The sequence below is a fragment of the Schistocerca americana genome, chromosome X (assembly GCF_021461395.2).
Source record: "Schistocerca americana isolate TAMUIC-IGC-003095 chromosome X, iqSchAmer2.1, whole genome shotgun sequence".
NCBI lineage: Eukaryota > Metazoa > Arthropoda > Insecta > Orthoptera > Acrididae > Schistocerca > Schistocerca americana.
The window spans coordinates 556,406,561-556,423,252 of NC_060130.1; the positions used below are offsets into that span (position 1 = coordinate 556,406,561).

General features: G+C 45.6%; 1 protein-coding gene across 1 annotated transcript in view; it reads right to left on the reverse strand.

Moving 5' to 3' along the window:
* Positions 1-16,692, reverse strand: part of LOC124555398 — a 498,627-nt gene that overhangs the window by 179,993 nt on the left and 301,942 nt on the right. The window contains exon 3 of the mRNA XM_047129294.1: positions 7,969-8,373. Coding sequence (XP_046985250.1) covers positions 7,969-8,373 — 405 coding nt within the window. The remainder of the gene's footprint in view (positions 1-7,968; positions 8,374-16,692) is intronic.

Sequence of the window (16,692 nt, forward strand, 5' to 3'; positions counted from 1 at the left end):
TATTTGGCGTGTTCAATACAGACCATTCAGAGCTCCAGACATCGCGGACCTTGCGATGTAGGGCTGACCAGAGGTCCCTTTCCACGAGACCAAGCTCCAGGGGTGGCGAAGTGGTGGCCTGCTTGGCCAACCGATCGACGCGTTCGTTTCCTGGAATGCCGATGTGGCCTGGGGTCCACACAAACGTCTCTGAACGACCACACTCGGCGAGAGCAAAAACAGCATCTTGAATACCTCTCACCAAAGGGTGCAGAGAAAAACACTGATAGAGTGCTTGCAATCCACTCAGGGAGTCACTGCATATGACAAATGACTCCCCAGAGCAGGAGAAAATGTGAGCGAGTGCACGATAAAGAGCAACCAGCTCCGCAGTGAAAACACTGCTCCCACAAGGCAGGGAATGCTGCTCAATGTAGTCGCCGTGGATGAAAGCAAACCCAGTGCGTCCATCGACCACAGAACCATCGGTGTAGACTACATCTGCATCGCGAAAAGAGGCAAGAAGAGCCAGGAATTGTTGACGAAGACTGGCAGGGGAACGGAGGACGGAGTCGCATGACAAATCCAAGCAAAGCTGCAAGCGAGACAGGGACCAAGGAGGGGTAAAAGAAGAGGATCGGAAGGATGGAGGAAGGGGAAAGGACTCGAGTGACGAGAGAAGGGAATGAACGCGGACCACGATCGGGAGACCCGACCTAGGCCGCCGTCGTGGGGAAGGGAGTGCAGAAGATGGAAAAAGGAGCCTGCGGTTTGGGTGGTCGGGCGAGGCATGGACGCGGACGATGTATGACGCAAGCAACTGTTGTCGGCGGAATCGTATGGGAGGGATTCCAGCTTCTTCAAGAAGGCTAGTCAGCAGACTAGTGCGGAAGGCACCTGTCGCCAGTCTGACGCCACAATGGAGAGTAGGGTGGAGGATCTGAAACGTTGAAGGTGCTGCTGAGTCGTACACCACGCTCCCGTAGTAGAGACAGGATTGGACTAAGGCCTTATAGAGCTGTAGGAGGGTTGTTCGTGCAGCCTCCCACACGGTGTGGCTGAGGCAGCGAAAGATGTTGAGGTGCCGCCAGCACCGTTGTTTAAGCTCGCGAAGATGAGGTGTCCAAGTGAGCTGAGCATCAAACAGCACGCCAAGAAAGCGATGCGTCTCCTCAATACGAAGGAGTTCATTGGCAAGGTGGAGCTCTGGATGGAGGTGGACCGTTCGACAGCAATGTTGGTAGGGGGAATTAATGGTTTGACGTCGCATCTGTATACCATTACCTTGACCTTATTCAGTAGGGTATCCCCCTCAAAGGATAGGATGAAAGCGCCAGCGTCTACATTAATGTCCTCACGGCTTCTCTTGGCATGCTGGATCAAATAAACACAGCACTGTTTCAAATTGGCCCTATGTTAATTATCGGACTGAAGGAGAAGGTCCCTACGAAAAATTACACCCTGTGACATATTGAGATACTTGTAAGGGGTGATATTCACTGGCATGTCTCCTAAGCATTTGGGGGCATGAAATGAGGCCAACAGGCTGGCATAGGTTGTCTTTATAAGGAGGCAGCCAGATTTCATCTTGCTTAAGGACTCAACTTCACCGAGCTTGTCCTCAATATGTTCGAAAAAAAAAAAAAAAAAAAAAAAAAAAAAAAAAAAAAAAAAAAAAAAAAAAAAAAAAAAAAAAAAGTCTCCCCATCAGTCCTGGTACAGATCAGGAACAACAGAAAGGGTTGCGCCACAAACCAGAGAGCCTGGCTCTCCACCCAGTGGTAGCCAAGGTGGAAAGAGCGGGAAGGCAGAAACAGGAACTGAAGTATTCCTAGGAAGATACGTGACCGCGGAAGAGCGGCCAGAGTTTAACATCTTTCATGTGTCGAACTTCTGCCCTGGTACCACCCACTCCAATCAGGGGCTCACCTCGTGGGTGCCACCCAGCCACAGCAACAGCTGCCTGCAGTGACGGTTATTACTGGGAGTTCTGATGCCCCAAAAAGGTAAGAAACCAGTCCAAGGCTTTCAAGAGGCATTCACAGTGCAAGTATCAGCAGTGCAATAAGACAGTCGGTCAGATGGTACATAACAGCTCCACCACACAGACTGGTTACCAAGAGGGTGACCTAGCAAGGAGGTGACAGGGCGAGAGAAGACAGGGGTAAAGGTAGAGGGAGGGGAGGGGGAGGAGAAGAGAGAAGAGAGAAGAGAGAAACCCACACCAAGGATGTTAGGGAGGGAGTTCTTCCCCATCTGCCTCACACTATAGATTTCAAATTTAGAGATGGAGTTCAAACCCCTAAGAAAGACCAGAAAGGAAAAGAAGACAAACCAAAACCTCAAGATTAAACGAAGTCAGAAGGATAGCCCACCTGACATAAATGAGAACTCCAAGAGAGGCAAAGGAAGGGCGAAAGGAAAGGAATAATAACTGGGAGGGAGATGGAAGGGGAAGGTAATTCAGCCCAGAAAGGAAGAAAGGCTGCAATAGCTCAGGGGCCTGTGCACGCCACAGATGAACCCAAGAAAGAGCTGTGGACACCCTGGGGGGATTACACACAGTAGAACAAATATATGTTTTGAAATAACAGTGTTATCAGACCAAGCAGAGCATACACAGGCAATGTTTAATGCCCATGGCATTGTAAACTGCACCAGTGCAACTACCTGAACAAATTCTCCCACATCTTAAGAGTTCACCAAGATTATCTGAATAAATAATCCACGAAAAGCAACGTTGAGTTTCAAAAGTCTATATTAGAGCAAAGTGAGTACGCATTCCCAAGCTCTAGCTCACTGTGGCTGCTCAGACCCCTGGACAGTCCCTCTTTACCTGCCTCACCTGGCCACTATACCAAAACTTGCCAATCACATACTGCTCATCCAAGCCTCCGTTCGTTCGCTAAGTTATATAAAAGACCTACTGCTCGTAATGTCCCACTTGGACTCAGGGCTGTGCCCATCAAGCCAGTGGTGTACAACTCTCGATGGGTGCTGACTGCAGGGAGGGCCGTTGGTGAGAGTATATGGCATCAAAAAGCTTTCCTCAGAAAATTAGGAAGTGGTTCTGTATTCATTAAACAGTGTATCCTGCCCAATGCTGAATATTAGTGATTTAACTTTTACTGTGATATACAATATGAGCCTGCACATGGTTCAGTTTTCACCAGGGCTTAACACTGCAGATGGATGAAGAATTACGCTTTAATTTGGTAAAGTTATGGGTCACTTTATATGTCGTGTATGTAGAGGCCTGTCAGACAACAAAGGTGATAGTGGAGCATTCATCTTGACTTTTCAGGAGGATTTGCTCCCTGAAAAAGTCAAAATCATGGCTCACCGCTGTGATACAAAGCACAATTTCGAACTCCTGATGCGGTGCTTTAAATGCCAAAACTTCAGGTGTATGCATTCCCACTGTATGAAAAACCCAATTTGTTGAGACTTTGGTCAGCTGTTTCATGTAAACTCATCATGTGAACATCTATCAATTAAGGAAACAGATCGTTGTCTCTTACGGTTCCTGTACCACAATCTTTGCAGACTGTGACTGCCTACACCGAGCTAGAGAAGAAACATCCTCCTCTGGCACCTACCGGTAACAGAACTCTCTCTCTCTCTCTCTCTCTCTCTCTCTCTCTCTCTCTCTCTCTCCCCCCTACAGACCAGTGACCCTACATTAGCTAGTGACGGTCGACTAGTTGGTTGGATATTACTGTCACCAGCTACTAACTAGAACAGCTAATGTACTCCTGTTTTTGCGACCTGCGTTGTTCTACAAGAACTCCTTTCACTGATTACCACTGTGCAACCCTTTGAGGTTATCGTGCATTCTGTTACAACCATACTTACAGGAGAGTAGCTTAAAGGGTCTGCACGATGGGCCACACAGATGATGTGAGTGAGTAGATTTCCCTCCAGCAATCACAGCTTGAAACATTTATTTACCCCATAGCAGGAGTCCTTATACAGCTTCTCAGTGTCTCATGGCTTCGTTACAATGGTCGGTATATCTGGAGCAGGGGGTTAATGGACGAGTGATGCTGCATTACAGCATGTGATAACTTGGAAATCTGAGTCGGTCAGAAACCGTGTCTGGATGACCGATGCAGTTAAGGCAACTGCTCATGAGACATAGTAAATCCTGGTTCGAATCCCAGTCCATCACAAATTCACAACTTCCGGCATTACGTTATCACAATATCCTGTGAGAGTGGAAGTCACGAATTCACACCCATCGTTTCCATTTCTTTCCCCATTATCCAGTTCACATAAACCCAGATAGGACTTAAACAGCGCAAATGAAAAATCTGTATTGTGAACTTTGTTTACGCCTTATGCTACAGTAAAGTATAAAATGTGATATATATAAAGGTGAAATACTCTGAGGTGACGAAATTCATTGGATAACAGAATGCACATATACAAATTGCGGTAGTATCGCGTACACAAGGTATAAAAGGGCAGTGAATGAGGTGTCTTTTGTACTTAGATGAGTCATGTGAAAACGTGTCCAACGTGATTACGGCCGAGGACGGGAATAACAGACTTTGAACGCGGAATGGTAGTTGGAGGTGAACGCATGAGACATTCCATTTCGGAAATCGTTACGGAATTCAATACTGTGACGTCTACAGCGTCAAGGGTGTACCGCGAATACCAAATTTCAGCCATTACCTCTCACCGTGGATAACGCAGTGAGCGACGGCCTTCAATTAACGACAGAAAGCAGCGGCATTTGTGAAGAGTTTGTCAGTGTTAAGAGGCAGGCAACACTGCGTGAAATAAACACAGAAATCAATATAATACGTACGACGAACGTATCAATTAGGGCAGTGCAGCGAAATCTGGCGTTAATGGGCTATGGCAGCAGACGATTGACGCGCGTGCCTTTGCTAACAACATAACATAGCCAGCAGCGACTCTCCTGGGCTCGTGACCATATCAGATGGATCTTTGACGAGTGGAAAACCGTGGCCTGGTCAGATGAGTCCGATTTCAGTTAGTAAGAGCTGATGGTAAGGTTCGAGTAGGGTGCAGACCCCACGAAGCCAAGGACCCAAGTTGCCAACGAGGCACTGAGCAAGCTGGTGGTGGCTCCATAATGGTGTGGGCTGTGCTTATATGGAATGGACTGGGTCCTTCGGCCCAAGTGAATCGATCACTGACTGGAAATAGTTACGTTCGGCTACTTTGAGAGCATCTGCAGCGATTTATGGACTTCATGTTCCGAAAAAACCATGGATTTTTTATGGATGACAATGCACCATGTCACTGGGTCACAAGATCGGAAGCACGTAGATTATACCAGCCCCTTGTTAGGGGTTATATGGTTGTTGGTGATAGACGCCTTGTTTAATTTCCCACATGTTGCTCGGTCGTCCTCCATGACGTCACATGCTGTAATTCAGCCCTTGGCTGCCATTTTCACTGTCAAAGGTGCGCCACATACCCTGGTCTCAGACAAGAGTCACCCGTTCGTATCTGAGGTTTCTGAGGAGTTCTTCCACCAAAATGGAATTCAGCACCTGACCACTGTGCCGTCCCTGACGCTATCAAACGCACAGGTCGAGAAGTTGGTCATAACATCCAAACAATAACTACAGAAAATAGCATTGACATTACCAAGAAAGTTTCTCGGCGTCTTACTGACAAGGAAACCTCCCCATCGCACCCTCCTCAGATTTAGTTATAAGTTGGCACAGTGGATAGGCCTTGAAAAACTGAACACACATCAATCGAGAAAACAGGAAGAAGTTTTGTGGAACTATGAAAAAAAAGCAAAATATACAAACTGAGTAGTCCATGCGCAACATATACAACATCAAGGATAATGCGAGCCTAGGAGCGCCGTGGTACCGTGGCTAGCGTGAGCTGCTGCGGAACGAGGGATCCTTGGTTCAAATCCACCCTCGAGCGAAAAGTTTACTTTCTTTATTTCAGCAAACTTATGATCCGTCCGTTCCGTTCGTTCATTGACGTCTGTTCACTGTAATAAGTTTAGTGTCTGTGTTTTGCGACTGCACCGCAAAACCGTGCCATTAGTAGACGAAAGGACGTGCCTCTCCAACGGGAACCGAAAACATTTGATCGCAAGGTCATAGGTCAACCGATTCCTCCACTGGAAAACACGTCTGATATATTCCATACGACACTGGTGACGGCATGTGCGTCACATGACAGGAATATGTTGTCGACCCACCTAACTTGTACACTTGACGAATGGGTAAAAAGTTCTTCTACCTTGCCCGATTTAGGTTTTCTTGTGGATGTGATAATCACTCCCAAAAAAAGTGATGAAAACATAAGAGTTTGTCACATAAACTGCAACAAATGAATGCAACAGTTTCACAGTCGCACAGTTCTCCCTGTGCTCTGTCAAAACATATGTTTTTAACGATTTCAAATTTTTCCGTGCGTAGACCGTCAAATCCTGCATATGTCCAAGCAAATCTGAACATATCCTGGAATTTTGGAGATCGAAGTTGATTATGTGTGAGTGCCTGAACTTTGATAATTGTGTGAAAAGAAAAAATTAAACTTTCACTCGAGGTAAGACTTGAACCAAGGACCTCTCATTCCGTAGCTGCTCACGGTAACCACGGTACCACGGCGCTCCTGAGCTCGTATTGTCCTTGATGTTGCCTATGTTGCGCGTGGACTACTCAGTTTGTATATTTTGCTTATTTTTTCATAGTTCCACACAACTTTTTCCTGTTTTCTCGATTGATCTGTGTTCAGTTTTTCAAGGCCTATCCACTGTGCCAACTTATAACTAAATCTGAGGGGGGTGCGATGGGGAGGTTCCCTTGTGAGCAACTCCACTGGCGCATTCTGGCTGAGGTGCTGCACAACCGTAAACCAAGGGTTTTCTTCGGCCTATTGTGCTGAGTGGAAAGTGCTCCTGGCCAATGGACCATGTCACAGTATCAGCAAGGTTCCACTGCCTAGACATGAACATATAACTGCAGCAGGTCAGCAAAGCCTGCAAAGGCCAAACAAAGCAGCTATGGCTGCATTAAACTAAACAGTCTGGGCGCCACAAATCAGGCTCACAGGAGCCCTTAGCAAAAAAAGGGGGGGGGGGGGGGGGGGGGGAGGACCAACCAACCCTCTGTCCCAGAACTGAATGGCACCCACAGATGTTCCCACCACCTGTGCGATGCTCACTGTATGATTTGATCTGTCGTACAGAGATGCCGACCAACCAGGAGACTTGTTTGCCAGCGAGAGGGAGGAGGAGATCTGATGGAGGTGGAGTAACTCCCCCCCCTATACACTGCATCTAGCAGGAAGTGTCCCCCGGTCCTTGTCTGTCTCTGACTACCGGTCTCTGGTGGAGCGTCAGCCTGTAACTGGATTCCTTTTTGCTCAGCTTACGCTCACTTGTATTCGTGTTGTAAATTCTTTGGGCTGTCTCGCTCTTGCAGTCTGTGTTTGTCGTTGACCGTGCATTCGGCTCATTGCGCGCCAGTTCGGTTGACAATGTTTATCGCAGAAGCCGTGTGATGTGGTACTTCGTGATCATTCTAAGTGTTTTCACGGATGCCATCATCTCACTACGGGAGATATAACACTTCCTTCGCTATTTAATGTACATAACTCTAAATGACTCCCAAAAACTATTTTAAAGAAACAAAATCCAGTATTTGTATTTTAAATATTTGCTACTGCTCACGCATGTCTTAATTTACAAACATTCTTGCTAGCTCTGCAAAATATAATACCCACTGACGAAGATTTGGTATTAATCATTCAGTTATTTTTTTCTGTTCGCCGATTTCTTTCTTTCAGTTACAGCGACATTACGTCCATCTGTGTAGTTGCAAAAATTCCTTATATTACACCTTGTTTGGTATATTTCAGTACTTTTTATTTTTCATAGTGTTTTTACCTTCTTATTAGCAGGAAATACAGAACTCGACAAAACAACTGTGTAGTCGACCTGGTCTGCAGTGTTTGCAGTACTGATATACGATCATTTACCTGTTTCTGGGTAACTGGCACGAGAATCGGGTCTGTGATTTTCACTTGTTCGTCGAAGGATTCCACTGTCTTGAAAGACTGGACTAGCTGTAGTTCTCAGTATTGAGTTCCTCTGTCCCTGTGATGAATCAGCATATTCTCTTATTGGGGTGACTTCTCTCCGTACTGTGCCTTGGGGCTCGCCACTATTAGCATTCACTATCTTCTCGTGGTTGTGTTGAGGATGTGGATTACCACCAGCACCATGCGGAAATCTTGGAAAATCTCCTGAAGCATATGGGTGGATGGATGGACTGAAGTTCTCTTCTGTAGCAGACTGTCTCACAGGAACATTTGACATAGGATTATGCCACTGCGATGGTCCATATGCACGAACACTACCATCATTCACTCGGTATACTGCACCTGCAACAAATTAATTTATCTTAAGTTCTCATACAACACCAATTTCAACACAGTAAAAAAGAATGGTTATTCACTATGATCACTTCAAATACTATCATTCACCGCGGCGAGTGGCCGCGAGGTTTGAGATGCCTTGTCACGGATTGCGCGGCCCCTCCTGCGCGAGGTTTGAATCCTCCCTCGGGCGCGCGCGCGAGTGTGTGTGTGTGTGTGTGTGTGTGTGTGTGTGTGTGTGTGTGTGTGTGTGTGTGCTTAGCATAAGTTAGTTTAACTAGTGTAAGTCTAAGTACCTATGACCTCAGCAGTGTCATCCCTTAGGAATTCAAACACATTTGAACATTTTTTACTGTCTTCCATGAAATCAATGTCCTGCTAAAACAAATATTAATCAAAACATTATGTAACTAACTGAAATCATAAAATCCTTTGACGACAGATTGCGATTAAACAGGGCTCATTCATTAAGAAATGATTAACCACATTTGTTAAACAGGATAAAATAATGTGGTTTTACGGTTTTCAAAAATGGAAGATAAGTTATGAAAACGCACCCACAGTCATCTTGTAAATCGTGGTCTGTAGAGATATGTGCCTTGTAAGTGGGTGAAGGATGAAAAGGACTTACCATGGTTTAATAACGAAATTCGGCGGATGCTGAGGAAGCAGAGGCTGTTGCACTCTAGGTTCGAAAGGGAAAGCATAAATGACGACAAGCGAAAGTTATCTGAGATTCGTGCGTCTGTGAAAAGCTCTATGCGCGAAGCTATACAACACCTACCACCGTCACACCTTAGCTAAACATCTGACAGATAACCTGAGAAAATTCTGGTTGTACGCAAAAGCGCTAAGCGGGTCTAAGGCTTCCCTTTGGCCCCTTGTTGGCCAGTCTCGTGTAGCAGAAGTTTTAAATTTCACGTTAAAGAAGTCAGACAGGAGCATCGTACAAGCACACCCCCCATTTGACCATCAGACAGACTCCCTTATGGACGACATATAAATAAGCGTACCTAGCGTAGAGTAGCAACTGAAAGATTTGGAAAGAAATAAATCACTAAGTCCGGATGGAACCCCAGTTCGATTTTACAAAGAGTACTCTACGGCATTTTCACCTTAACTAGCCCGGATTCGTCGTGAATCTCTCGCCCAGCACCAAGTCCCAACAAACTGGAAAAGAGCGCAGGCAACTGCAGTATATAAGAAAGGTAAAAGAACGTACCCGAAAAACTACAGACCAATATCCCTAACTTCTGTTTGCTGCAGAATCCTTGAACACGTTCTCAGTTCGAATATATTAAAATTTCTTGAGGCTAAGAAGCTTATGTCCACGAATCAACATGGTTTTAGAAATTATCTCTCTAGTGAAACTCAGGTTGCCCTTTTCTCACATGACGTACTGACAATTATGCATGAAGGGCAACAGGCAGATTCCGTGTTTCTAGATTGAGAGCATTTGACACGGTGCCCCATTGCAGGCTGTTAATTTAGGTATTAACGCTTGCAACAAACACCACTGACATAATTTGCCCTACTTTTGGTTTGTTAATGTAAACAGGCACTGTTCCATTTAAAAAAAGTGTATGTTTGCACAAAAACTACACTTTCTAAGTATTATTAGACTCTGTTTATTGGCTACAAATGATTCAAATGGCTCTGAGCACTATGGGACTTAACATCTGAGGTCATCAGTCCCCTAGAACTACTGAAACCTAACTAACCTAAGGACATCACACACATCCACGCCCGAGGCAGGATTCGAACCTGCGACCGTAGCAGTCGCACCGTTCCGGCCTGAAGCGCCTGGAACCGCTCGGCCACCACGGCCGGCTTCCATCAGGACCTGGTGATTTATTTTTTTTTTTTTTCAAATCTTTTAGTTGCTCCTCTACGCCAGGCATGCTTATTTCTTTGTCGTCCATATGCGAATCTGTCCGATGGTCAAATGACGATATCATTTATGGTTCTACTGCAAGAACGATTTCTAGAAAGTGAAATGTAAAACTTCGGCTTTCATTTTGATGTGGACTGAATGGAAGCCTTACACTAGCTTAACGATTTTACGTCCGACCAGAATTTTCTCAGGTTCTCTGCCCGATCTTATGCTAGGGTATGACGGTGGTGGTAGTTGTATGCTTCACGAATAGATCTTTTCACAGACGCACGAATCTCTACTAGCCTTCCCTTGTCGTCGTTTGTGCGTCCCCTTTTGAATCTAGAGTGCAACAGCCTCTGCTTCCTTAGCATCTTGCGAATTTTGTTATTAAACCATGGTGGGTCTTTTCCATTCTTCATCCACTTACTGGGCAAGTAACTCTCCAGACCACGACTTACAATTTGCTTAAACTTTGCCCATAATTCCTCAACATCCATCTTACTGGCACTAAGTGATGCCAATTCACTTTTTAAATAATATGTTAATTACGGCTTATCTGCTCTATCTAGCAGAAACTCTCTCCTAGCCTTCATGACTGATTTATTAACTTTTGTAATCATAGTTGCTATAATGACATCATGATCGCTAATCCCCGTCTCTATACTTACATTGTCGATAAGGTTCGTTGGTTGATTTAAAAAGGGGGGGGGGGGGGGACCAAACTGTGAGGTCATCGGTCCCTTGTTCCCGGTAAAATAATTACACAAGGGTAAGAAGAAAAGAAAGGAGACGTACAATATAATAACTGGAGAAAAGAAGAACGAGAAGAACGACAGAAGGATAACCAACACTGCTATGGACAAAGCAGGAGAAGAAAACCACAGAGAGAAGCAAGAAACAGGAAGAAGGGGTAAAAACAAGATAGCAGATGACCGTGGCTGGTCGACCATGAGAATAAAAAGGAAAAGCCAGCCACTCTGCAACACATTAAAACATCCACCCTAAAAGCATTAGAATGGAGAACACGAAAAGACGTAGGACATGCGCTAAAACTTATATAGAATGATAAAACCCACCGTCACGTATAAAAAGTAAAATTAAATTAGCCTATGAGGCGTTGTCAGCTAAAATTAATGGCAACGAGTCCGGTAACTGAACAATCCGTAGCAGGGCAGCCAAAGAAGGACAGCTCACCAAGATACGGGCCACTGTCAGCGGGCGCCGCACCTACAATGAGGTGAATCATCCAGGCGCAGGAGGTAGCCGTGTGTCACCCAAGCGTGGCCAATGCGGAGCCAGCAGAGACCCACAGAGTACCTGCAAGAGGCCCGCATGAATGACTGCCACACATTTGTAGTCTCCTTAATGATACGTAGTGTTTTGTGTGTGCTGAGGTTACACCATTTCGTCTCCCAAAGCCGCAAAACCTTGCGGCGTATGTACTGAACGCAGGTCAATTGCAGAGAAGCCGATCTCCATAAACGGTTTCCGCGTAGCCTGTTTGGCCTGTCTGTCGGCAAGTTCATTGCCTCTGATTCCGACGTGACCTGGGTCCAGACAAACACCACTGAACGACCGGACTTTTCCACCGCACAGATGGACTCCTGGATGGTTGCTACCAAAGGATGACGAGGGTAGCACTGGTTGATAGCTTGTAGGCTGCTCAAGGAGTCCGTACACAGAAGAAACGACTCCCCAGGGCTTGAACGGCACAAGATATAGCCACCAGCTCGGCAGTGAAAACACTGCAGCCATCGGACAAGGAATGTTGTTTAGTACGTCCACCATGGACATACGCGAAGCCGACGCGACCATCAGCCATCGAGCGGTCGGTGTAAACCACTTTGTGGCCTCGGTACTTGTCAAGAATCAAGAGGAAGTGGCAGCGGAGAGCCACAGGGTTAACTGAGTCCTTAGGGCCATGTGTAAGGTCCAGGCGAATCTGCGGCCTAGGTGTACACCAAGGAGGTGTACGTGAATGGAATTCAAGTATAGGTAGTAAAGGCAACGACTCCAGTTCAGAAAGAAGGGATCGGACAAGAACTGCAATTGGAAGCCCTGACCTGGGCCGCCTATGCAGGAGATGAACCGCCGTGGGTGGGAAAAGGAGACGGTGATTCGTATGCGCAGGAGAACTACGAACGTGTTCAACGTAACAGGCGAGCAGTTGTGCACGCCTAACCTGCAATGAAGGGACTCCGGCTTCCGCAAAGACGCTGGTCACCGGACTCGTCCTGAAAGCTCCTGTCGCTAGGCGAACGCCCCAGTGGTGCACGGGGTCGAGTAGACGCAACGCTGAGGGCGCTGCCGAACCATAAACCAGACTCCCATGGTCAAGGCAGGATTGAACAAGGGCTCCGTAGAGCTGCAGCAGCGTAGAGCGATCTGCACCTCAATTGGTGTTGCTCGGGCAGCGGAGGGCATTGAGTTGCTGCCAGCCTTTCCGCTTAAGCTGACGAAGGTGAGGAAGCCAAGTCAATCGGGCGTCGAAATCCAGTCCTAACAATCGATACGTCTCCACTACAATGAGTGGATCGTCATTAAGTAAAGTTCTGGTTCCGGATGAACGGTACGGCGCCGACAGAAAGATTCTGCTGGCACCAACATACACTGCGTGTAAGGACCACGAACGTAAGGTTCGAGAAATTAGGGTCCTTTGGGAGGCAGACAGACAGTCGACGTTCCTTTGATCTATTTGTAAGTGGAACAGCGGGAAATGGTAAGTACAAGGTATCCTCTGCCACGCACCTTACGGTGGCTTGCAGAGTATCTATGTAGATCTAGATCTTCTTGTAATTTCGTCATATAACTTTTCAGATGCTTAAATTTGAAATCCACTGTAAGAAAAAGCAATAAGCTCCCATTTTGAAGTTAAAAACTTCTCAGCACTGGAAGGTAATTTAAATGCTTTTTTTCTTCATATAAAAGTAGTTAAGTTTAGCTTGAGCGCTTGCAACATTGTAGCTGTAACTATTTGCATCCAGGTTGTTGCATGCTCTTCACATATCTGGAAGTCATGCTGGCACAATAAAGTTTGTATTGAGTTTCGCTTTGTATACAAGTTCTCTTTTGTACATGTTGCGGCAGAAACTATAACTTCTTTTAAACTGCTTATCATTCTTTAACATGGCTAACTGAAGAGTTGATGTTGGTGCCAGAGTGTAGTGCAGTTCAAAGCATTACCATTCAGCACGAGTCATGGGCGAAACCAACATTTTGCGTTCACAGTTCAAACGTATTTCGAGTATGGTGGTAGTACCATATGAACGCTGCGTTTGTTTCGGCAATATGTTGACGTTTGTCGTAAACGTCAAGTCCCGTTTCAGAAGTCGAAGAAAAGATGGGTTCAGCAGTTCAGAATAACAGTATCTGCAGTGAATTAGTTACCACCAGGTACACCAACGGTTTGCCTCTTTGACGACAATGGAACAGTAACAGCTGTTTTCAGCTAAGTCCAGCGCGATCAGTTTGTTGGCATTCACAAGTCCTTAATGTCTCGATCAGACCTCTGCGACGGATGTTGCATCTGCATATCAATTTCCATCCCTGCAAGCTCCAAGTGGTGCAACAATTACTGCCCAGAGATCGGCAAGCACGTCACATGTTCCGTTCACAGCTTCTGGAGATGACCAACGCTTAACCGGATTTTCTCAACAACTGCATGAGGACTGACGTGCTCCATTTCCACTTATCGGGCAATGTGAGCAGATAAAACTGGGCGCTGACCAATCCTCATCAAACGCACCGAAGGACCAGTTGAGAGTCAGAAACTTTCTGTGTGGTGTGGCGTGTCTGCACAGGGTCCATACATTTTAAGAGTGACTCAAATTGCACTGCCACAGTAGCATCAGATCGATATTTTATTATGTAATGCAGGAAAAGCGTTTTAAGGATAGCCATATGCAGTCGTCGTAACAGGATGGCGCATCCGCTCACTGAGGCAGAATGTCAAGGACAGTCTTACGTGGAATGATTCCTCAGAGTCCTGTTCCCCACTTTGGTGACAATTGGAACCCTGTTCGCCCGATTCATCAATTTGTGACTTTCCTGTGAAGTTTTCTGAACTCCAACGTGTATGCCAACAGGTATCTAGGACTTGAAAAACAATATTCACACCGAAATCGAGGCCGAAACATGGAACATTCTTCGCAAGGTGGTTGTGAGTGTGAGTGCTCGTGACGCAGATTGCATCACTAACAGTGATCCACCCCTCAAGCACATTAGTTGGTGATTGACGGTGCCCTCCGCCACACACCGTTGGGTGGCTTGCGGAGTATGAATGTAGATGTAAATGTAGATGTAGAACCGCAAGGTCATCTGTCTCTCGATCGAGGGGTAGTACATCTGGAGTTATAATCTGATAATGGAAGTAGGTAGGAGCGTTAAAGTCGAGTGAAGGGAGTACTGATGCCACGGCTGAAAAATAATTTACGGAGATATATATGGGTCGGGTCGGTACGTATGACAGAGAAGACGAGGGGTCTGCCAGGTCTCATTCATAGCGAGAGAAACCCAACCACACAACAGACCCCCCTTAATCCGATGAAGGGCAAAGAAAGTTAGAAAGCAAAGAATGCCTTTCAGTTCGCAGATTCCGAACAGTAAAAACGAGCATACTAAAAAAATTTAGGAAATCTGTTGGACTGCCAATAAAAAACGAGATGAGAGACATACACCGATGTGACAAAAGTCGTGTGGTACTTCTTAATATCGTGTCGGCCCTCCTTTTGCACGAACTTACCTCTCAATTATGTCAAATAAATGTTCGAGGGGGTTCATTTCGGGTGATCTGAATGGCCAAAACATTCGTTCGAACTATCCAGAGAGTTCCTCAAACCAATCGTGAACATTTGTGGCCTATTGACATGGCACATTTTAATCCATGAAAATTTCGTTGCTGTTTGGGAACATGACGACCATAAATGGCTGAAAATAGTCTCCAAGTAGCCGAAGATCCAGATGATCCAGTTCATTCTATATAAACACAGTTCACACCATTATGGAGGCATCACCAAGTTGAACAATACCTTGTTGACGGCTCAGGTCCATTGCTTCGAGGGGTCTGCGCCACACTGTAAACCTACCATCAGCTCTTACCAACTGAAATCGGGACTCGTCTGACGAAGACATGGTTTTTCAGTGACGTATGGTCAAACCGATATGGTCACGACCCCAGGAGAGGCGCTGCAGGCTATACTGCGGTGTTAGGAAAGGCACTTGCATCGGTCGTCTGCTGCCATAGCTCATTAACGCCGAACTTCGCCACACTGTCGAAGCAGATACGTTCGTCGTACGTCTCACATTGATATCTACGGTTACTTAACGCAGTGTTGCTTGTCTGTTAGTACTCACATCATTATGCAAACGCTAGTGCTCGCGGTTGTTAAGTGAAGGCCGTCGGCCACTTCGTTGACTGATTTATCGTGTAACCGAAGTTTAACAAATTTTTTAAGCACTCGTGTGGATGACCTCACACTTTTCGTTATTTAGGGTCAACTGCCAATTTTAGCACCACTCATATCTTTCCTAAATCGCTTTGCAATTTGTTTTGATCTTCTGATGACTTTATTAGTCGATAAACGAGAGCGTCATCTGCAAACAACCTAAGACGGTTGCTCAGATTGTCTCCCAAATCGTTTATATAAATTTGGAACAGCAAAGGGCCTATAGCAATACCTTGGGGAACGCCAGAAATCACTTCTGTTTTACTCGACGACCTTCAGTCAATCACCACGAACTGTGACCTCTCTGACAGGAAATCACAAATCCAGTCACATAACAGAGACAAAATTCAGTAAGCACGCAATTTCACTACAAGTCGCTAGTGTGATACCAGTGCCAAAAGCCATCCAGAAATACGGAATCGACCTGAAATCCCCTTTCAACAGCACTCACCACTTTATGCGAATGAAGAGCTAGTTATGTTTCACAAGAACAATTTTTTCTAAATCCATCTTGACTGTGTGTCAATACGCCGTTTTCTTCAAGGTAATTCATAATGTTCGAACACAATATACATTCCAAAATCCTGCTTCATATCGACGTTAATGATATGGACCTGTAATTAAGTTGATTAATCCTACTACCTTTCTTGAATATTGGTATGACCTGCGCTACTTTCCAGTCTTTGGGTGCGGATCTTTCGTCGAGCAAACGGTTGTATATGAATGTAAAGTATGGACCTAAAGCATCAGCATACTCCGAAAGGAACCTAATTGGTATACAGTCTGGAACAGAAGACTTGCTTTTACTTAATGATTTAAGTTGCTTCACTACTCCGAGGATATTTACTTCTACGTTACTCATGTTGGGAGCTGCTCTTGATTCGAATTCTGGAATATTTACTTCGTCTTCTTTTGTGAAGGCATTTCGGAAGGCTGTGTTTAGTAACTCTGCTTTGGCAGCACTATCTTCGATGGTATCACCATTGCTATTGCGCAGAGAAGGCA